The sequence below is a fragment of the Notechis scutatus genome, chromosome 3, assembly GCF_049901735.1.
Source record: "Notechis scutatus isolate UNSWTSFEM ecotype Mainland chromosome 3, rNotScu1.2, whole genome shotgun sequence".
Lineage (NCBI taxonomy): Eukaryota > Metazoa > Chordata > Lepidosauria > Squamata > Elapidae > Notechis > Notechis scutatus.
The window spans coordinates 52,835,749-52,858,616 of record NC_142011.1 but is presented as its reverse complement, the minus strand read 5'-3'; the positions used below and the strand labels follow the sequence as shown (position 1 = coordinate 52,858,616).

General features: G+C 38.6%; 1 protein-coding gene across 7 annotated transcripts in view; it reads left to right on the top strand.

The window, feature by feature from the left end:
* The first annotated feature begins 2,831 nt into the window (after positions 1-2,831).
* BRPF3 (bromodomain and PHD finger containing 3) overlaps positions 2,832-22,868 on the top strand; it is a 43,250-nt gene continuing 23,213 nt past the window's right edge. For 4 of the 7 annotated variants that reach the window (XM_087959903.1, XM_087959902.1, XM_026678149.2 and 1 more), the window contains exons 1-4: positions 2,909-3,336; positions 18,862-20,228; positions 21,060-21,216; positions 22,538-22,669. In XM_087959903.1, coding sequence (XP_087816029.1) covers positions 18,880-20,228; positions 21,060-21,216; positions 22,538-22,669 — 1,638 coding nt within the window. In that variant the 5' untranslated portion in view covers positions 2,909-3,336; positions 18,862-18,879. Of the gene's footprint in view, positions 3,337-18,861; positions 20,229-21,059; positions 21,217-22,537; positions 22,670-22,868 lie in introns of all 7 variants that reach the window. The other 3 variants (XM_087959906.1, XM_087959904.1, XM_026678150.2) reach the window with 3 other exon arrangements.

Here is a 22,868-nt window from a genome sequence, read left to right as displayed (position 1 = left end):
ATTTCCAACTTTGGCATTTGTCTCCAGTAGAAGCACACCTTACATGTTTCCTTGATGTCAGATTGAACCTGACCATAAAATACATCGAACCTCTTCTACATCAGTGATTGGAACATAAACATCCTCTATCATGTTAAGAGTTGTCTGTGAAGTCTGATATTATCCAGCCACTGACTGCATTGTACCCAAATAATTCTTGCTCCATCCTTCCTATTAAAGCAACACTTGATCTTTGTGCCCCTAGTAGTAAATTAAATTATACACTTCCCAATGCCTAAAATGTCTGTATGAAGCCAATTCAGTTCATCTTTCACTGTGTTGAACTTTCCCATGTTTATGCTTTGTGTTCAGTTCCCACTATAATGTCTCTCTAGCTTTGGGTTTTCTTTTCCTGCACGCCAATAAGCCAAAACAGCAACTAGATATTCCTAAGGTTTTTGTCTAACCCCGCCACAAACACTGGTGGTAGTAGTACTCCAAGAGCCTCAGCCCTTCTTTAGGTCATATTCAATGCCAACTGACCCAAGCAGCTCAAATTCTAGCACAGAATTACACTATCGCTGTGCCTTTATTGGTTAACTACAGCAATTTACCCTAGCTTTCTTTTATGCAATACAAAATGCCTTTGCCATTGTCACTAAAGTGATCATCCACCTCAAGTGGCCTGATACAGCTACTTGTTTGCTTTCTTATTTTTGAAGAACTTGTTAGGAATCTATATTCATAATGTACACTCCTGGTGTTTTTTGCTCATCTCTTTCAAGGACACATACTATCACCACACAATGAGGAAGCAGGACTCAAGTCGACGTATTAATTCTACTCTTCATAAAACAATTATCACCTTGGCAGTAAAAATACCTGATTTGCAAACCAATCTTATTTTGGAAATGACTTTTCTCTCCAGAAATTATTTGGAAATATTTCTCTGAACTCTTTGTTCTACTCTGTATCTGGAACTCAAAATTATCCTTTTAATACCTAATTTTAGTTTTACTTTACTTCAAGAGAAATATCTATGAGAAAAACACTTTCAATCCATTATTAATATAAGTATTAACAATTATTAGCTGCTATCAAGGAAACTTAAATTATGCCATTGCATCAGTGGAAGATTTTCATGTGTACTTCCATAATGTTTCAGAGCATTGGAAGCAAATCATTCCAAAGCGGTTATCAGATTTAAATTTTTGGACTGGCATTGAGGAAATGAGTTTAACTCTCAACTACTGAAGCTCATTGGTTGATTTGGAGGAAATCATTTGCTATCAGCACATCATATCTCAGAGGGTGATTGCTGGGGGTGTGTGTGAAATAGAAGGATAGAATACATCCTATATGGTGTGCCTTTTATAAACTCTTGCACAAAAGGTGAAATATCATTCTACCGGTAGTAAATAAATAATACAGGTGAGAGGAGTATAGCAACAAATAACAAGGTTGTTTTTTAGTTTTAAAGTAACTTTTATTAAGTTGTATGCATTCCATAAAAATGCAGAACTCAAAAGAAGTGGAACATTTTAAACAACTTAGAGGTTATGATAAAACAAACTTTAAACAGAATTATATATATTAAAGTAGTACAGAAAATCTAAACTATTTATAAGTTAGATTTCTAAATTGCCAGAGTGCAAGTTCTGGATAGTTGGTATCCATATTTACTTTACTACAGCCGACTGAGAATACTTCCCATCCTATAATAGCAGCTGGCTTTTAAGGCAGTGCATTTTCATTTTGAATCTGCATTCAGTAAATAGCATGAGTAGTTTTGGTCAAATAATTATACTATGCCTGTAATAAGGGTACAGGCATGTTGGTGAGCAAACTATATAACAATTTCAATTTTTCAATTCATCTTTTTCTTATGCAGTAGCTTGCTTATTTAATAAAGGTATATGCCTGTAATAAAGGTATAAGCATGTTGGTGAGCAAACTATGTAACAATTTCAATTTGTCATTTTATGCAGTAGTTTGCTAATAAGTGCATAAAAATGAGTACCCAAAGTTCTTCCTCTTCCTTCTACTTAGCCTTCATGAATTGAGCACCACACTGCAATGTAATATTTTTTTCATATGAATCACACAGCTTATACTGTCTGGCTTCTTTATGTCACCAGCTAACTCATACAATATTTGGAATCCTTGTAACAGTATGTGGCTGCAATTTATTTATTGCAATTATAACAATTAGCAACTGGGAAAATGTTCTGTACAACGTATGTGACATAATGTCAAAATCCAGCCTCTTCACAAATCAAATGAAAGTTTAAACAGCACAGCACTACACATATTTCCTATTTCCCTGTACCTGAATGGTATAATCCAGGATTGCCACCTTCAACCTGGTGCTTTCCAACATATATTGGATTAAAATGCCAGTGTTTGTATGGGATGGAGGGAAACACCTTTGGGGCAGATTGAGGAGGCTGGCTCAGACCCAGGTTCTTTAAATTTGAGAAACAGGCTCACTTATTACAGTGTGGCACATACTGTTAACATCACGTGTAGTTCACCAGGCCATATTCAGACACTTGTCATTTTGCTGGGCAGGGCCTCCCAAAGCATAAGCCTGCAGCAAATTGCACACATGCTCCACTCTACATATGGGATACACACGTTCTTACACGGAAGTGACTCTCCTTGTAGGAATTGGATCAGGTATGAAGAAGCTCTTCAGTTGCTGCCTCAGAATGATTCCCGGCACTTTTCCTCCCTGCATGTCGCCAGAATTCAACTTAGTCCCCAAACCGGCCTCCTGAGGCAGCCAGTTTCAAGAATTACCCCCCACCCCCACCCAAGTGTCTGTCAGCCGCCACCACACAGCGTTTATTAGCCTATCTCGGTCACCTCCCACCCACCCACCCACCGCTGCCCCCAGGCCTTCCCAATTCTATGTCCGGAGAGGAAAAGCGGTGGGGGGCGGTCCTTGTCGGGGGGGGGGCGAGAAAGAGAGCCGAGCGCGGCTGCAGCCCCCTCCCTCGCCGCCTCCTTCTCTCTTTCTCCCCCTTTTCCTCTCCATCTTTTGGCCGGGCTGCGCTCCTTTTTTTTTTTTTTTTTTGCCGCCGCCGCCACCTCCATCTTGCCTTCCCTCGCTCCCTCCCCCACCACCCCCACCCCGCAACAAGAGCCGGAGCCGCGGCGGAGGCACTGAGGCAAGAGGCAGCGGGGCCGAGCGGGCTGGGAGTCGCGGGCATGAGGGGGCGGCGCTGAGGAGATACGGGCTGAGCCGACATCTTGTCCCCCCTTCCCTCCCTCCACCCTTCGCCGACGGTGCAATCCTGAGCGCCCCGCGGAAAGCCAGGGGCCCCCGCGGAGAAGAAGAAGGCGGCGGCCCAGGCAAGTAGAGTCAAGATCTCCCCCACCCCCTACTCCCAACACCCACCCCGTGCCGCCGCAGTCGCAACCTCCTTCCCCTTCCCTTCCTCACGGTCCCCCTAGGATCGCATGAAGGTGACCGGCTTGGGCGGGAGCTGGGTGACAGAACTAGAAAGGCTTGGAGCCCTCCGAGATGCGGGGCAGGGATCCTTCCACAAACGCCTTATACCGAATTTGAGGGGAAAAGGGAGAGCAACTGAGATCGCGGGGAAAGAGGGAAACCGCTCCCCGCCATCTTGTTTGCCCTCATAACCGGGACATCATTGGCCACGCCCACCTTCCCCTTCATCATTGGTTGAGGCAGAGACACGTCGCTCCTGTTTGGAACCGGGAGGATGCGATTGATTCCATTGAGGGATGATGGACAGCCCCGCTTTCCAATCCGAACACGGCTACGGATGATTCCTTTACCTGCTAATGCAATTAGTGGAGGGATTCCCTCCTCTCCCCTCCCCCCTCCCAAGGCCTTGGAGACGTTGATAAATTCATATTCAGGCCTACTTTTTCTCCTCCTTTTCCCCTCCTCCTTCCCGTCCCTTTGCTTTTTTTTTCAATCTGTGGAAGGAAGTGAGGCGGGCTGGCGTTTGAGAGATCAAAATTGTTGCCTTGTCGGTCACGTGACAAGAGCCTCACTTGCAACAGGGTTAATTTAGACCGTTCCCCTGGGAAAGTATTTTCCGTGGAGGGGCCTGGGGGAAATTTTTTGGTTGGGATCCGATACTTGACGTCGTGCAGTGCCTCGTTCGTTGGAAACGGCTTTGCGGTAGAACCCAAACTCCGCTCAGAGGATTCAGGATTGGCAGGATTCCTACCAAGACAGCTTTTTCCACATATAGCGATGTCTGTAGTCCAAAGTTACACGTTTTTGTTGCTGATATCAGTTAGTTGCTACCATAGCAGCCAGAGAGTCACTACTGTGTTGAATCTAGAAGGCCTTGGCGGAATTCATGGCCTCCCTTTATTCATGCTACAGAATAGGAATAATAATTAGAATAGAATTGGAAGGGACTTTGGAGGTCTTCTAGTCCAACCCCCCCTGCTTAGGAATGAAACCCTACCGTTTCAGACAAATGGTTGTCCAATCTCTTCTTCAAAGCTTCCAATGTTGGAGCATTTACAACTTCTGGAGGCAAGTTGTTCCACTGATTAATTGTTCTAACTGTCAGGAAATTTCTCCTTAGTTTTAGGTTGCTTCTCTAGTTGGAAGTACAGGGTAGAGTTCCACAAGTCTTGGAAAAGATATACCGAGATGACAGAGGAAAGCTTTCATGTGTTACCTTGGATATAAATGGCTGGTAGAACAGAATTAAATAAATGTCGGTTTAGGCTTACTTTCAATCTTGCTGTGAATTGTAGAAAGAAAGTTTTGGGATATACTTTAGAGATCATCTTGACCAACCCTCTGCAAGAATGCACCATTACAGCATCTCCAGCGGATAACCATCCAGTTAATTACATACGGCAACAGTATAATGTTCCTCAGACGTGAAAACAAAAATAAGCCCCCTCTTTGAAATAGTGTATTCATTTTGAGGGGAGAAAACCCTACCACTCAAGTATACTTATTATCAGTGCTCAATTGATTTCTTCTGGGGTATAGGGCATTTTAAAAAGAAAGTGGAACACAGTACATAAGCACAATTCTTTTTGTAAGTCTGTGCATGCAATGCTTTGATTGCTTTTGTCTGATGCAGAAAAGTCTTGCTATGAAAGTATAGCCATAAAGTCTGATTCATTGGCTGCATTGATACTTCATTCTAAATCCAAGAATGTTTTCTTTAGTTTTGACTTAATCTGTTGCACAAACATTATAGTGGCTAAGGTAGGCATGGCTATAATCAACTGTGCATTATACAAAACATTATATATTGGAAATATGCATCCTGTCATCAGTACATATTTGACCAATTAGTACAAAACAATTCTCCACTTCTTCCCTTTTCCTTTGTTGGTCCCATATATTAACATGTCCCAATGCTTTAGTAACTGTAAACACCAGGAATGGCACATTTTCTGTATCATGGTGTCTAGATCCAAACATCTGTTTCCTCCGGTAGCTGCCTGTTTCCTTGCTGCTAGTAAAGTCCATCTGCAGTCCTACAGCTTTAACATAGGGTATACATGCTTAACCCCCATGTCTAACTTTTGGGCCTGAGTTATAAAACTTAGAGATTTAGTATGCCATTTAAACCCATCAGATTTGCAGTACCTAGAACTGAAAAGTATTTGTTTCAAATTCTGCTTTCCACAAATTTCAAAAGGGAGGAATTTTTTTAGTTATTGCAATATGTCAAGTTTTACCCACTGATGAATGAGCTGTGCAATATAAAGGAAGCAGAGTGTGAAAGGCTTTGAAAACTTTCAGTAGTCCTAGGTAAAAGTGACATTAGCAAATATGATCACATTTTAATTAAAATCTGGAAAGGTAGCTAAGAAGCTGATAAAATTGCTTGAAAGCTAGTTTTTAATTTAATAGATTGCTTATTAAGTAGAAAATATTAGAATATTCAACTGTAAATCAAATATTATTACAACTTAAAGCATCTGTTTATTGATGTACTTAGTATATCCTGTAAGCTGCCTTGAGTTGCCATGGGTGAATAGGGCCATGGGCAAATAGGCGGCAATATAAATTCAATAAATAAATGTGTATAGCCTCACTTTTCATTTTTATGTTATTATTATTAAGCTTGGACATGCTTTTACTAGCCCTTATTCTGTAATATTTATACAGTTAAATAGATGAAATTTTCCCTAACCATTTTGTCTCCATATCTGGGAATATTTAAATGAGAGAAACAATACTGTATGGCATGACAGAGAAGAAGCATAACTCTATAAACCTCTATAATTCCATTAACTCCTGTACTGTTTGAGAAGAAAATGTTATACATGCATGTATGAGAAAGAATAAAAGCTCACTGGACCCCAAAGAGACAAAATATTACTGGTACCTTACCTTCTCTGAACCATTACTTAACTGCAAGGCTCTATATAAATCATCTTTAATGTGATTTATGAGCAGTCACATCCAAAGTATAGAAGAATAAAAAATAAATAAACCAGATTTCAGAATTCACCGTAGGGATAAATCTTGCATACACACACATAATTTTAAGCCATGTTTTAACCATATTTTATGCATCTGGCTGGGGAATTCTGGGAGTTGAAGTCCGTACAGCTTAAAGTTGCCAACATTGAGAATCACTGAACTAGAAGATTCAGGTTTCTAAGATCTGAAATGCATGATTAGATTCAATGTTAGATATTAAAGTAATTAATTAATAGCTATGGTAGGCTACCTGAACACTGTGGAGTCCTTGATGAGCTACAGATATTCTCTTCTGTTATGGGTTTGGTACACAGATAATGGGAATTTAAAACTCTTCCTCGTGTTCTGAAATTGTTAAAGATCACATGCATACTGGCACATAAATGTCAATTGTTATCTGTGCAAACTATTCCCAGGGCCAGTGGTTACTTTGGAAAGGAAACTCTTCCCTCCTATTTGCATGGCTGTATTTGGGGTCCTACTGTAGCTGTAGTTCTAGAAATCAAAGAAAGTATATATTTAATGTTATGTTTAGTTTGACCAACTGAGTACACAAAAATAAATTCTGGCGATTGGAGCCATGGAAAACTACTCCCTCTTTCACAAAAATAGGCAGTCAGAAGAGGCTATTCAGGGGGCAGCTGTCTTTGTTTTCATCCTGAATTCCTCAGCTAGGGTCTACAGGAAGCAATAAAACAGGAAGAATTTACAGGCAATACGTTTTGAATTCCAGAATCTTGTCTCTAAGAGGGACTTACTTGTGAGGATGATCTTGGATATGAAGGACATTGCTGATGGAAAAAACAGTGCTAAATTAAAATGATCCACAGAATAAAATACTTGGCATTATTTTTTTCATCAGCAATGGAAAAACATTATTCTGCTAACTGTAAAAAGCAGTGCATCAGCAGTATATAAGGGTACACAGAGTTGGAAGGGAGATCTTCTAATCCAGTGGTTCTTAACCTTTTTGAAAGAATCGCCCCCTTGAGCCATTGAAGAAGTTATCATCGCCCCCCCAACATAACCTCTCAATCACAACACAGGGAAATAATTCTTCAATTTATGCAACACATTTTTTGTTTTCTTCAAAATTGTCATCAGGACATATCGATGCAAATAATTTATTTCCAGTCTTTTTCCCATATCTCAACTGTGTGAAAAATTCCGATGCCACCCATCAATTTACTCCCAAACTTCGTGATACATGTATTTCATTATTATCTTATTTATTCAAGACACTTAAATGCAATGACCACTGAAAACAAAATTCAATTGCAAGAAAATGAAATGCCCGAAAAAAACAGTAACATTTAATGATTTAATTACAAGTGAATTTTAAAAGTAATATAAAAAGGGCATAAGAACAAACTGCAATGCAGGAACTAAGAATTTCAAGACGAAAACTCTGAAACTAAATTAAGATTCGAGGAAAATGTATATTCATGCATACTGTAAAAAGGGTTAAAAAGACACAAAGAAAATTTTTACAGAAGGAAAGCAACAAAAATCAGAGCGACCAAATTTAATGGATAGAGTGACAGAGGCTGCTGCGCAACGCGCATAAAGATGAGCGATGCGTATTCACATATGTACGGCATTCTGTACTGAAGCTAGCTGGGGGAACATTTTAAAGCACAGTTCAATCCACTAATAGCGAGCGATCTGATGTTTTTGTACGACAGATATACAGCAGTTCACTGTACGAAAAAAGTCTCAAAAGTGTCCTCAAAACTTCTCGCTCCATCAACCCCATATCGCCCCCCCTTCCATTCCTTTGCCCCCGCATCACCTCTTTTCGTTCCATCGCCCCCTGAAAAACAAAATCACCCCCGGGGGGCAATATCGCCCAGGTTAAGAACCACTGTTCTAATCCATCCCCTGCACAAGCAGGAGATCCTATATCATTCCAGAGAAATGACTACCTAGGCTCTTCTTAAAAACTTCCAGTGATGGAGCACCAAGAACTTCTGGAGGCAAGCCATTCCACTGGCTAATTTTTCTTGCTATCAGGGAATTTCTCCTTAGTTCTAAGTTTCCATTTGTTACTTCTTGTCCTGTCCTCAGGTGCTTTGAAGAATAGGTTGATCCTCTGTTCTCCATGACAATCTCTCAAATATTGGAAGACTGCTATCACGTCACCCTAGTCATTTTATTCATTAAACTAGAAACACCCAGTTCTTGCAACCTTTCATCATAAGTTTTAAGCCTCCAGCCCCCAATCATTTTTGTTGCTCTTCTCTGCATCTTTCTAGAGTCTCAACATCTTTTTTCTACCATGGTGACCAAAACAGGATGCAGTATTCCAGGTGTGGTCTTGCCAAAGTTGTATATAAAGCAGTACTAACACTTCATGTGATCTTGATACTATCCCTCTGTTGATGCAACCTAGGACCGCATTGGTTTTTTGGCAGCTGCAGTACACTCATATTGAAGTGTTGTCCACTAGGACTCCTAGATCCCTCTCACAATTACTGCTGTTGAGCCACCATACCACGTGTCCTATTTTATAGCTGTGCATTTAGTTTTTCTGGCCTAAGTGTAAAACCTTACTTTTCTCACCACTGAATTGCATTTTGTTGGATAGGGCCCAGTATTTGAGTGCTAATGCACTGATGCACTGTCTATTTTCTAAAGCATTGACTGTTCCTCCCAGCTTGGTGTTGTCTGCAAATTTGATGAGTTCCCCTTCTATCCTTTCATCTAAATCATTTATGAAGAAATTGAAGAATACTGGGCCTAAGACAGAAACTTGGGGTACTCCACTACATGTAGATATAGTTCCATTAAGGACTGAGTACATGTTAAATGCCAGTTATGAATCCATTTGGTGGTGATGCTGTTTATCCCACATTTTTCTAACGTACCGAGAAGTAGGTCAAAGTAGGTCTACTTTGTCAAATCCTTACAGAAGTCCAAGTATACTATGTTCACAGCATTTCTCTGGTCCACTAATTTAGTCACTTTGTCAAAGATTGCAATAAGGTTTGTCTGGCATGATCTGTTTTTAACAAATAGTAATAGCTTTGCTTGTTTCTGAATCATCCTTAAGCAGTTTTGCCATTAACTTCTAATTTTATATTTCCAGAATTATAAAAGAGAGAAAAAACAATTAGTTGTTTGTTCTCAGCAAATAAGGGGAGCTCCTTGGTGCAAGTTAATAAAACTTCTCTGTATTATGAAGCCCGTGTGCATGACTAGATTATGAATGCTTTCTAAAATTGATAAAGACATGGACTGATCATATATATAATTCTTTTGTTCTCCTTTTTATGGGACTTTTAACTTTTTTTCCTGATGAAGATGTCTTAGAAAATAAATGGTTAGTAATTATTTTGTAAACCTTTACTTGAATTAATAAAGATGTTTCCTGAACAAAAAATTGCTTTCAGTCACCCATTCACAATCTGATGCCACTAGTACTATAATTCTCAGTTTCTGGAAATCACCTGATAGGTAATGCTGCTCTTACCTAATGCCTTTCCCCTCCTCCATTTCTTTGCATGCTTTTACTTTTCTTACTCTCATTTGCTTTCATTTCTCTTTTTCCTTCTGTAACAGAAACTGTATCTTTTGTTTTCCTTTGCTGTATCTTCTGTATAAACAAGTGTCTTGTGACACTATAAACAGTAACAATTTTTTTCACATCAGCTTTCATGGATCAGAGCTCATATCATCAACCCATGGAAAATAGCCGTGTAAGAAGCACATTAGAACTCCATGAAGCTTCAGTTTGATCAAACTACCTAATTAAATCATGGAATCAGTTTGATGCATCTAATTGGGTACATTTTAATTCATACAGCTATTTGATGGACTTTTGGGCATCAAATCTTGGACAGTTCTTACATCCTGCCTATAAAATATTCTGCTGTCATGGTAGGGATGAAGAGAGAAATGTAAAATTGAAAATTTGTTTTGGAATCTTTATAGTCCTTCCTTCAGTAAAGCAGAATATTGGTATCTAATAAATGTTACTTTTAAGTAATGAGATTTTATGTTTACTATTCAATAACCAAACTGCTTGACTAATGGCTGGGAGTTTTGTTTTCCCCCTACAAATAGGGCCACACATTTCTTCATCTTTCAGAATCTTGTATTGAACCTGATACTTAACAATTCCTAGCATTCACAAATTTATACTACTGTAGTCCATTTTGGGAATGAGCTGTAGTTAGCTGTGATTTATCATCTATACTTGGCTTAATAAATCGTAGTTCATTTGGCTTTGCACAGTAGCTACAAATTCCATATTGGCATGTGTAACCCATCACTGTTTAAATTCAGGCCTTGTGTTCTAATTTATGTACCTTGGCTGTTTTCTCTCAGAATGTTCAAGTTTTAGAAAACTTGTGCATTATTTTGTGATATGTTACCCTGTTTCTCCAACAATACGGCCTCCCCCAATTGGAAGTCCCAGCATGTTTTATAGGCATGAAATGAAATTAAGCCCCTCCCCCAAATTAAGGCCTATATTAAAACATGCGAAATGGGGGGGGATGGTGGTGGGGCTTGCCGTTAGGAAGTACTTTTGTTGCACACCCGGATATGGTGCTGCCTGCATTGACCCCGATACAAAGTGCCCCACCAACGCCGAGGTCAACATCCAAGCTGTCGTCGCCCGCCCAAAGATGCAAGGGAGGGGGAATTAAGTCACCCCAGAAAAGACGGCCTAGCCATTTTTTAGGGGCTCAAAAAAAAAATAAGACCCAGCCTTATTATATGAGAAACACGGTAGTTGTTCTTAGTAAAAATATTACCCAACTGTGTATTTTGTAGTTTTTGGAGGACCATCATTGTGCTTTTAAATCTAAAATCAATTCTATATAACATGAATACGTCTAGCAAAAGTACCAACCAATATTTTAGCATGTGCAGAGAATTATAGGGTTTGAGGGGATGTTAGAGGTTATGTAGTTCTACCCTCTGTTCTATTCAGGATCCCCTATAGCACCTCTGACAAATTAATATCCAATCTCTGAAGAATTCCAGTAAAAAAGAACTCGCCACTTCATGTAGCAGTCTGCTCCAGTAGCAGTCAGCTCATGTTACTGGGAGATTTATCCTGACGTGTAGCCTGAAAGCTTTTCCTTATACTAGTAGTTTTAACCCCCTCTTCTGCTCCTGCCCTCTGGAGCAATAACAGAATAGCAATATACCTCTTCACAGTGCTTTACAGCCCTCTCTAAGCAGTTTACAGAGTCAGCATATTGCCCCCAACAATCTGGATCCTGATTCTACCGCCCTCAGAAAGATGGAAGACTGAGGCAACCTTGAGCCAGTGAGACTTGAACTGCCGAACTGTAGTCAGTTGGTAGTCAGCAGAAGTTACCTGCAGTACTGCATTCTAACCACTGCGCCACCATGGCTCTTAAAAGTAATTCCACTCCCTCTTTGTGTGAAAGTTCCATTGTAGCCTTCTGGAATGGGATCCAATCCTCAAGATATTCTGGAAGTCCTTAAAATAATGGTTGTTCTCACAAGTTCTGGGTTGGGTTAGTTGTGGTGTCTGTCTCTTTGGGGTTCTTTTTTAACATGAAATGTGGTTAGCTGGATGTTTCAGAGTCTTCATCTTTTGTTTTTCTGCTTTTAAATGGTAAAATATCCAGAGTAATTCTGGAGTTGGGTAGCCTTCAAATGAAACAAACAGACTGCTATCATATCTCCTCTCAATCTTTTATGTAGACTAAGCATACCCAGATCCTTTAAGTGTTCCTCATAGGGTTTGTTTTCTACACCCTCCACCATCTTGATACACTTCCTCTGAACTTGATCCAATTTGATCCAAGGACAATGATTTGGATTTGTACTCCTGTTAATGCATGCCAAGATAATATTTGTTTTTTAGCAGCTGCCTCATACTCCTGGTACATGTTTAATGTATGATCAATAAGGTCATCCTGTCCCAAGCTATTTGCATTCTGTCGTATTCATTTTGGCTCAAGTCTGTCTATATCATTTGGATCTTGTTTCACTAAAGTATTAACTATCATTCCCAGTTTTCCTTCATTTGCAAACTAGCACAAACCAAGTATAGTTTGTATACAGTTGAATTCAGAAGACAAATATTGTACATACCTCACAACTATGCTTCCCACTCTTTCCATCTTGCTTGAAGCCTCCCACCCCACCTTTTCCAGAAGTTGCCTAATTACTAGTTTAGATTGGAAGAAGGAAAAGAAAGAAAAGTGCTTTGGCCTCTCTTACTAATCTCCTGTTTCATGTTTGCTTATTTGATGAAGTAATTCAACCATTGAATTCTCAGAAACGCTATTCTTTGATTCCTTAGAATTATTTTTTGTTCAGTAATATAGGTGGACTATAACCCCAGAGATCTGAGTCTGGAGTATAAAAATGTACTATAAATATCTTTTAATTTGATATTTATGAATTTATCTGCTCTCTTACTATTTATTGAACAGATTGTAGATCATTCTTTATTATATTCAGAGTAATATGAAGTGCTTTATAATTGCTATTTTCTTCCTAGTGTTTCCCCCTCAAGTGTAGGGTCAACTTTTTTTTTTTTTAAAAAAAGGCTGAATATTGGTTACAATGGGATTTGATTGACTAGTTTGTTGCCCGAGCCTGATGTCATTGGCTGAGAGGGAATGACTGGCCCAAAGCCATCCAGCTGGCTTTTATGGCTAAAGAGGGGCTAGAATTCACAGTCTCCCAGTTTCCAGCCTGATACGTAATCACTAGTACAAACTGACTGTCCTGTAGGATAATAAAAATAAATAAACCACAAAAAACAGCAACAGCATAGAAAAGCTAATGCAATTCATTTGTGTGGATAAGACTTGATCAGTCAGTCATATTCCTCGTTAGACTATGTTTAATACTGAGAACTGATGACTAGGTAGTTGAATATTAGAAACTGAATACTGAGAATTTCATTTGTTTTTGTAAATTTTTGAATCAATTTGTTCACTATAAAATGATATTGCAGTGTTATTTCTTTCTGTTGGGGAGTATTGTGTATTCGCTCAAATGTATGAGGCTTGAATATAAGAATTAGGTACCATGTAACTTGGAATAAGTTGTTATTGCTAATCCAAATCTACTTTATAAAATTATATTGAAATTGAAATGCTTTGAGTTGTATGCATGCAATTAAGTAACATATTATTGATTGCCTTACACAACTGCTTGAAGCAGTTATCTTTGTAGTTGTCTGAAATACTGAAAGATGAGTTATATGATTAGTGAATTTAGGGAATTACATAATAGCTTTTTGATATTTTTGGGGCAAGAAATGGAAAAAATCTGCTATATTTTATTTATTAGACAAATGCTGGATATCACTTTTATGCATTACATTAAATACCATACAGATTTCTAGACAGTTCAACTAACAGAAATTAATTCGTGTACAGATAACATATAACAAACATATATGAAGCGGCAGAATAAAAATAAGACCAACAGCAGAGCACTAAGGTTGTAGAAAGATCTAGAAAAATATTAACATTGTGTTTAAAAATTAACAGCCAAAGAATTTGGGGATGCCCTATTTTCATTTGTTTGAAGCATTCTGAGAAAGATACTTAAGATAATGTAACAATCTCAAGACAGTCTTTCTGATAATTTGTCCCTAACTCTGGTAGTTTTAACACCAGGTCTTTGAATTGGTTGGGCAAACAGCTGGAAGGTGTTGAATAGCACAAAACAGTTAGGTAACATAATGGCCATCCTTACTAACAATCCCATTCTGTTCTGAATACAGTATCTCTGTCCACGTCAGATTTTTATTGGAATATCTATATAAGTAATAAAAGATGCCCTATAAGCTTAAGGCTACATTGACCTAAATGACACTACCAGCTCCAAGAGCACTCCCAAATGACAAATAATTTTTTAGGAAGAATCCAATCTCCTGGTTAAAATTTATTTAACCGGGCAGAGTAACTAAATGGCTTGGATAGTGCATTATTTGCATTTATTTTAAACATTATTTGTTGAACAAGTGATACTGGCTTGGTTTGCACAATGCTAAGTCATAATAACTAAACTACTTTGTGTAACACCAGAAACATATTACATAAGTGCTTAGTGCACCATATAAACAGTTATTCCATGTTGTCTGAAGTAGTTGAAGGCTTCATTATATGGCTATCAGATCTAGGCTTCAAAATCTGAATATTATTAGAGCATCTAAGGCAAATGCTAAAGAAAGAGAAACTATTTCTTGCCATCAGATTATCTGATTTTTGCAGCGCAGATCCAATAGTCCTTGTTTATTTATTCTCATCTATTTGATTACTGGAGCCATGTCCAGCCATTGATGACAGAGAGATTGAGAAAGCGGAGTGTAGTCCAATGATGGCGAACCTACAACATCCCTGTGACAGGCCATGACATTTTGGCTGACACACCACCATTCACCAACTCCCAACAACTGTTCTTGAAAGCACACTTCATTCTCACAAGATTTTTGGAGGTTGCAGAAGTTGCATAAGAATGTAGAGGGTGTGGAGCTACTTCAAGAACAAAGGCCTTGTGCATTCTGGAGATACTTTGGTAGGCCTGTCAATAGAAAGAGGACACTACTTGAAGGTAAGTGGTGTGCCTCAGATTGGGAGCTCACATGATTAGACTGTGTTTTTTTAAAAAAAACAACGGGTAGTCCTTGACTTACAACTGTTGATTTAGTGATCAAAGTTTACGACGGCACTAAAAAATGTGACCTTTTTTCACAATTACAACTATTGCAGCCTCCTCATGGTCAAGTGGTCAAAATTCAGATGCTTGGAAACTGACTCATATTTATGACAATTGCAATATCCCAGGATCATGTGATCACCTTTTGTGATCTTTTGACAAGCAAAGTTAAAGGGGAAGCCAGATTCACTTAGCTGTTACTAACTTAACAACTTGATTTTGCGGTGATTCACTTAACAACTGTGGCAAGAAAGATAATAAAATGGGGCAAATATATTTAACTGTCTCGCTTAGCAATAGCCATTTTGGGTTTAATTGTGGTCTTAAGACGAGGACTATCTGTATGCAAAGAATTGGGTTGTTGTCTTTTGTTCAGTGGGGGTGTTGGGCCCCAATTGGAGGCTTTTAAGAAGAGATTGAACAGCCATTTGTTTGGAATGGTATAGAAGTTGGACTAGGAGGCCTCCAAGGTCCCTTCCAATTCTGTTATTCTGTTATTTTCTGAATTTTTGACATGCTGAGGCCAAAGGTTTGGCCATCACTGGTATAGTCTGATATTTCAGTCCACGTCCTTAGATATCTTTTGCCATGTGGAAGAAGAAGATAAAGAAGATGGAATGCTTTAAAGCAGGGGTCTCCAACCTTGGTGACTTTAAGCCTGGTGAACAAGCTGGCTGGGGAATTCTGGGAGTTGAAGTCCATCAGGCTTAAAGTCACCAAGGTTGGAGACCCCTGCTTTAAAAGAAGACATTCTCTTATTGAATTTAACCCTTGATGACAACATACAGGCAGTTTTTGTGACTATGTGATGAAAGTGCTTTCTTTTCTCAGATCTCCAGCTTAGCTAACTTAAGTTCCATAGTGGTTCTCATACAATGTTAACTGGTGATTTAATGATGTGGCTACATTTAACATTCTCCTTTAACCTTTTAATATTAATATTTTAATTGTGGAATATTTTTAATATTGTCCTTTTATGGGGTTTTTTTGTTTTGGTATACTGCAGAGAGTCATGATTTGTGGTATGGATGGTCATGTAAATAGGATGGATAGTTGGATAGAAAGACAGACAACAGACCAGGGCCAGTACTCTTTAGCTTCTAAGAGTAAACTAATTCAACTCAGTGCTGCCATCTGCTGAGATAGTAGAATCCTAAAGTAGAACATTAATTTCCAACATAATCTTTTGGAAATGGACTTTCCCCTTTTGTGGATGGAGCGGGTGAAACGTGGAAATCACATCATATTTAAATATTTCCCAATCAATTCTGATACTTTTAGCTACAGGAGAGATCCTTATATGATAGAGTATCAATGGAGGATGCTTTTTACATGTTTATTAAATGGAAGTAAAATAAGAATATTAAATAGAAGTCAGTAAGGTGAGATTCGATCTCGCTTGATTTAAAGCAGCAGAAAATTTCACAGTTCAAAAATTTCTGGGAAATCTGTATTACTGATAGTGTCCCATGGTAATTTTCTGCCTGAACAAGCAAGGTATGTGTGTCACTGTTGCTGTAAGCAGGATAAAAAAAGTTCCTAAAAAGGAAATCTGCCAGTATATGCAAAAATCTCATTTTTTATAACAGTATGTACCTGGATCCAATAAAGTGGTAGTTGATGCTTTCTTTGTCTTTCAGGGTGCTGTGTATGCTGAACATTTTATGTTTAGTCTAGCTAAACTATCTTGTGATTATATGTGGTTACAAAAATGAAAAGCTTGGATTCCATAGACATTCTGGCAATCCTTTTCCCCCTTGGAAGATAGTTACATTAAGTTCAGAAGTTACAAGTTAGTGACCAGATGTTTGTTTTCTACTAGTAATAGCTTGTTATGAACTTATTTTTAAAAAACCCCAATATAAATATTTATTGATGTAGAAAAAAAAATCCTGTGTGTCTGTATTCACATATTTGTCTTGGCAATTAATTTCTAAAGGTTTTTCTGCTTCTAATGGTTTTACATCTTTACAAAGCTCATTTATTTAAATTAAATTGCTCCAGAATAATGATTGCACCTTTCAAAATAACAAACCCTTGTACCCAGGGTTTGCCTTTTTGTGCAAAACCAAACTGTAGGCCAATCCACATTAGCAAATTTCTGTTTAATAGGAGCCTTATGTGACAATAACTATTTGGCACTGTTATTTTATTTCATACTGTCTACTGTGCTTCAAACATGACAGTCAAACTTAGATTAGATTCTAGTCAAAAAATATGATTCCTAATTTTCATGATTTGTTTTGATTAAAAGGTTTTGCTCACATTTAATACTAAGTTTTTTTTTTTGTTACAAGGAGACATCTTAGTGAGCTTTAAGCTCTTCAGCTTCTCAATTGGAAGGAGTTTGAAAACATTTGCTTATGCTTTAGATTAAATGTAGCTTGCGGTGATGTTGGAACCTAGATAAACTGGTTTAGTGTAATATAAATATACAAGCCACAGCAAGTCTGATTTGCTGTCTGGTTAGGAAAGGAGATATTGGAAACCGTCCAGTTGAAGTTAGCTGGAACATTCTACGTTGCCTAGAATAGGTAGCATCATTATAACTATGGATATCTTGAAACAAGCTAGGCTCAGGAATAATGATTTGAAGATCAGATGCTGTAATCTAGCCATGGTTTGTATTAATGACTTTTTAGGTTAAAATATTTAGCTGTGTTCTTTAGTATAGCAAAGAAACTCAATTTCTAATGTCCAAAAGATAGCCATAACCATTTGAATATTATGGCTGTTCCAATAGTTTAGTCATTCTCATTTATTTGTAAAAAGAATTGGCATGCTTTGAAGCATCTGCTCTGAAGGAGTTACAGCCTTAAACCCCAAGAATATTGTGATATTAAAAATAATATTACAAAAACTTCAGGATTATTACAAAAATGTCAGGAGAGACTGATTTTGAAGGAAGTGAGGATATATTATTAAATAAAACCTGTTTATTGCCTGGATCCCAGCTTGTGTTAAAATCATAATGTGGTTTGCTTGGCTTTGATGTAGGCTATTATGTGAATCTTGTCACTGTGAGGATCGCTAACTACTTATATAATATTGATAATCTTGCAAGATTTCTTGTGTGAATATATATTAATAAATTTTGGTTCCCGTGACTTCGTGAAAATCCTGCAGGGCTGTGAAGATCCAGCTTTTCACCCCAGCAATGGACTAGGATAGAAGTGAGACTAGCAAATAGAAGGGTAACTGGAGACTTGATTGGATGTTGTGGCACTGAAATTGAGATATACGGTGTTGTTCTAGATTTAGTTGATCATATTTATTCTGTTTTTGTTAGATGTCATTTGTGAACCACTTTGGATGATCTGTGAAGATAAGCCACCATGTAGGTTTTCTAAACAAACAAACTGGCATCTATAGAGTCCCTTGGTTTATAGATTATATATTGTCAAAATTTGGCCAGTTGTGCTTTATTCAATAAACTATGGTTAGTAAACTGCTGTTGGGTGTGCTTCAGAGGTGGTATTTAGCAGGTTCTGACCAGTTCTGGAGAACTGGTAGCGGAAATTTTGAGTAGTTTGGAGAACCAGCAAATACTACCTCTGACTGGAGATTTTACAGTATCCTTCCCCTGCCACGCCCGCCAAGCCACGCCCACAGAACCGGCAGTAAAAATATTTGAATCCCACCACTGGTGTGCTTAATTTCTAAGTATCATCAAGTAGAAATCACTCTAAGCAATTCATCAGCTAATGAGTTAGACTCCTTTGCTTGAATATAGTGGTGTTCAAACTATTTTCTGTTGTGCCATCCTATAGATTTTCTAACTTGCTGCTATGAGGAAACCTCGGCGGAGGTCCCGGCAGACTTTAGAGGGAAAGCGCTCTCCTTCACCATACAGTTTGAAATGCTCACCCACCCGAGAGACCCTGACGTATGCGCAGGCTCAGCGAATAGTGGAAGTTGATATTGATGGCCGTCTCCATCGCATCAGCATTTATGATCCTCTAAAGATCATCACTGAGGATGAGCTAACCGCCCAGGACATCACAGAATGCAACAGTAACAAAGAAAACAGCGAACAACCCCTTTTTCCTTCAAAATCCAAGAAAAACCAGTGCAAAGGTAAAAAAAAGGAAACGTGCACCAAACATGCTTCGGGAGCATCTTTTCATCTACCACAGCCCAGCTTTCGCATGATTGACTCTTTCAGCCAGCTGGATGCTCCACCCTTGCCTTCAGCTTACTATCAGTATATTGAGAAACGACTCGAGGATGTTGATGCTGAAGTGGAGTATGATTTGGATGAGGAGGATTTGGCCTGGCTGGACATGATCAATGACAAAAGGAAGAGTGATGGGTATGGGTCAATTTCTGCAGAGACTTTTGAATTACTACTGGATCGTCTGGAGAAAGAATCATATTTGGAGAGTCGTAATAATGGAGCCCAGCAAACTATGATAGATGAGGATGCTGTTTGTTGTGTTTGCATGGATGATGAATGTCATAACAGCAATGTCATTTTATTTTGTGACATTTGCAACCTGGCTGTGCACCAGGAGTGTTATGGAGTTCCCTACATCCCTGAGGGACAATGGCTTTGTCGCTGCTGTTTACAATCCCCTTCCCACCCTGTCGATTGTGTCTTGTGTCCAAACAAAGGTGGAGCATTCAAACAGACCAGTGATGGTCACTGGGCTCACGTTGTTTGTGCCATCTGGATCCCAGAAATCAGTTTTGCAAACACTGTGTTTCTGGAACCCATTGAGGGAATAGAAAACATCCCACCTGCCCGCTGGAAACTAACTTGCTACATCTGCAAGCAGAAGGGCATGGGAGCAGCTATCCAGTGCCACAAAATGAACTGCTACACTGCTTTCCATGTTACCTGTGCCCAGAGAGCTGGTCTCTTCATGAAGATTGAGCCCATGAGGGAGACCAGTCTCAATGGCACTACATTTACGGTGCGCAAAACTGCTTACTGTGAGGCACATTCCCCTCCTGGCACTGTGAAAAAAGGACGTGCAACTACTGCTCAGGAAGGAGATGAGGACATTGTAAAGAATGAGACAATGGAGAGGGTCAGTCCCAAAAATAAAAACAAAGTAAATTGGAAGCAGAAGGTGAAAAAGGAAAGCAGTGCTTCTGCACCTCTGCTAATGGTCACACAGATCCCTTCTTACCGGTGAGTGGCGCAGCTGTTCCAGCCATTGTTTTGGTATAGATCCATGGCCTAGTAGTCTATCTGCCCTGGTTCTGCTTTCATCTCAACAGGACTTAGCCTTTGTAGAGCTTCCAATTATTTACATCCTCCCTTGTAGAATAAACAATCCCTCCAAATGGCTTATAAGACATTTAAAGAGGCAGATAAAAAATAAATATTATTTGAAACGATTAAATGAATAAACTTTTAGGGTGCTTTCTAAATAGCCAGAAGAGGCGGAGTGAAGTCTAGCCTTCCCCTCTTTTAATGTCTCTCTTTAGGGATCATTCCTGCAGGGTGGCTGGTGGTAGTGGCCCTGTGGGAGGGGAATTAGAGCACAGGGCCACTACCGCCAACCACCCTGTAGGAATGATCCCTAAAGAGAGACATTGATTTAGGGATGAATGAGGCAGCCTAACTATGTGCTTGATTATAGCCCACAGCTAAGCTTGTTTCTTGAAGTTCATATTGTACAAAAATGTTTTTGAAATACTGAATTGCCTTGGTTAATTAAAACTGTGAAGTAAATTTTGTTCATCTGAGCTCATGTGGTAGATGGGCATAGCTCATTTTACTATATTACTGCTGCTGAGCTGGATCTGTACAACTGTTTCTAGTGGCATTAATTTTCCAGTTGAAAATCCTCTAATCTGAGATACTGCATAGTTTGTATTTGAAGCTCATGTGACTAGAGTATTAGATAGTGGTCCATATTGCCTGAAGTAGAGGAGTTACCTGCTTCATATGGATTTGCAGAATCTAAAATTGGTTTTAATAAGGGATAACCTCTTTTGATGCTATTATTTTCCCCAGGCTGAATAAAATCTGCAGTGGACTCAACTTCCAGAGAAAGAATCAGTTCATGCAGAGGCTGCACAATTATTGGCTATTGAAACGTCAGTCAAGAAATGGTGTACCACTAATACGGAGGCTACACTCTCACTTACAGTCCCAAAGAAATGCAGAACTGGTATAAGAATTTTTCATTATGATAGTGCTGCTGCAGTAATACAAAAGAGAAATGTTTGGTAAACTGAATGGGAAGGTTTAGGAAAGAATTGGATGAAAATGATCCTTTCTCGAATAGCTATTGTTAGTTAGAATAAGTTAGTTAACTTTGAAAGTTTGAATGAATAATAGTAATGGAATTATTACATCTTCTCTTAATGGATACTTCCATTGCATAGTTCCTTTGCTATCAGTTGTGTGTGCATAATAACACCAATATTTTATATTGCATAATATAGAAAAGAGGCAAAACCAAGCTGAGATTAGATATAGTCATGAAACTATTCCTTAAGCCTGGAAACAGGGTTAACTCATTCTATAGAGCAGTTTTTATTCATGGTGTATATTAACACTTGGATTGTGGCTATTAATTATTAAGATTTTCTTTCTCCTATAGAGGAGTATTTTTCCCAATTCTAACTTTTTAAGTGTGGTTTCTTACCACAGTGCTCTGAGTGTAATTTATCTTTTTATAATTTATCTTTTTGTTCTATCCATTTATGTTTATTTAATAAATGTACATGGGCACCCATCTCAGATATATAACTCTGGGTGGCTAGTGATATTTAAAAAAATTATATATAATTTTATATATATACACACACAAAAATCATAAAACACATACCTGCCACAAAAATGATAAAACAATAAGCAGCACAATTGAGAAATGGGATCCGATCCACATCTGGAGTGTCAGGCTCGAGCACAGAGTATGCCTTCTAGGCTTAACAAAAGACCAACAAGGGGAGGGCTGACCTAATCTCCAGAAGGATGATATTCCAGAGGGCAGGTGCCATGACAGAAAAGGCTCTTCTCTTGGGCCCCACTGGCTGACACTCTAAAACAGACGGGACCCAAAGCGTTGCCCTCCTACTGGACTGAATGGATGGGTCAAAAACAACCTGGGGAAGACAATCACATAAGCAACCTAGTGTTGAGGTAATTCCCCGTTAGGAGAATGAGCGCATACAGGGAGACGTATTGAGAGTAGTGTTTGAATAATACACACACAGCATACAGATACACTGTACAGTTAATGTAGGTTTTTACTTCCAGAAACTTTTAAGCAAAGTTCAATATATATATTTCCAACCCAAATAGCTGTTAGGTGACTTACATTCCTAACACCTAGTACCGAGACTTAAGGTTCAGTTGGGTTAAATCTTTATGATTAAGCATTAGATACTGTGTTTTAGGTAGACCCTAATTGTGAATTGTTGTGGAGAGAAAAAGAAAACTGTGAGATGTGAAGTGACTGAAGCAATAAAACGTTATCTCCACAGAAGGAGCAGGATGAAAAGACTAGTGCAGTAAAAGAAGAGCTTAAATACTGGCAGAAACTTCGACATGACCTAGAAAGAGCACGGCTGCTCATTGAATTAATTCGTAAACGTGAGAAACTCAAACGTGAACAGGTAAACAGAAGCAGGACTTGATGGTGCTTTAGCATCGTTTCTGTATATTATTTGTTACTGAAGTTGCATATATATTACAGATTTTTAGAGCTACTAGAGGATGGATTTATTTATTAAATTTATTTGCCACCCATCTCATATTGAAACAATTCCAGATGGCATATAAATAGGAATAATATTTCATGTTGTTGATCAGACC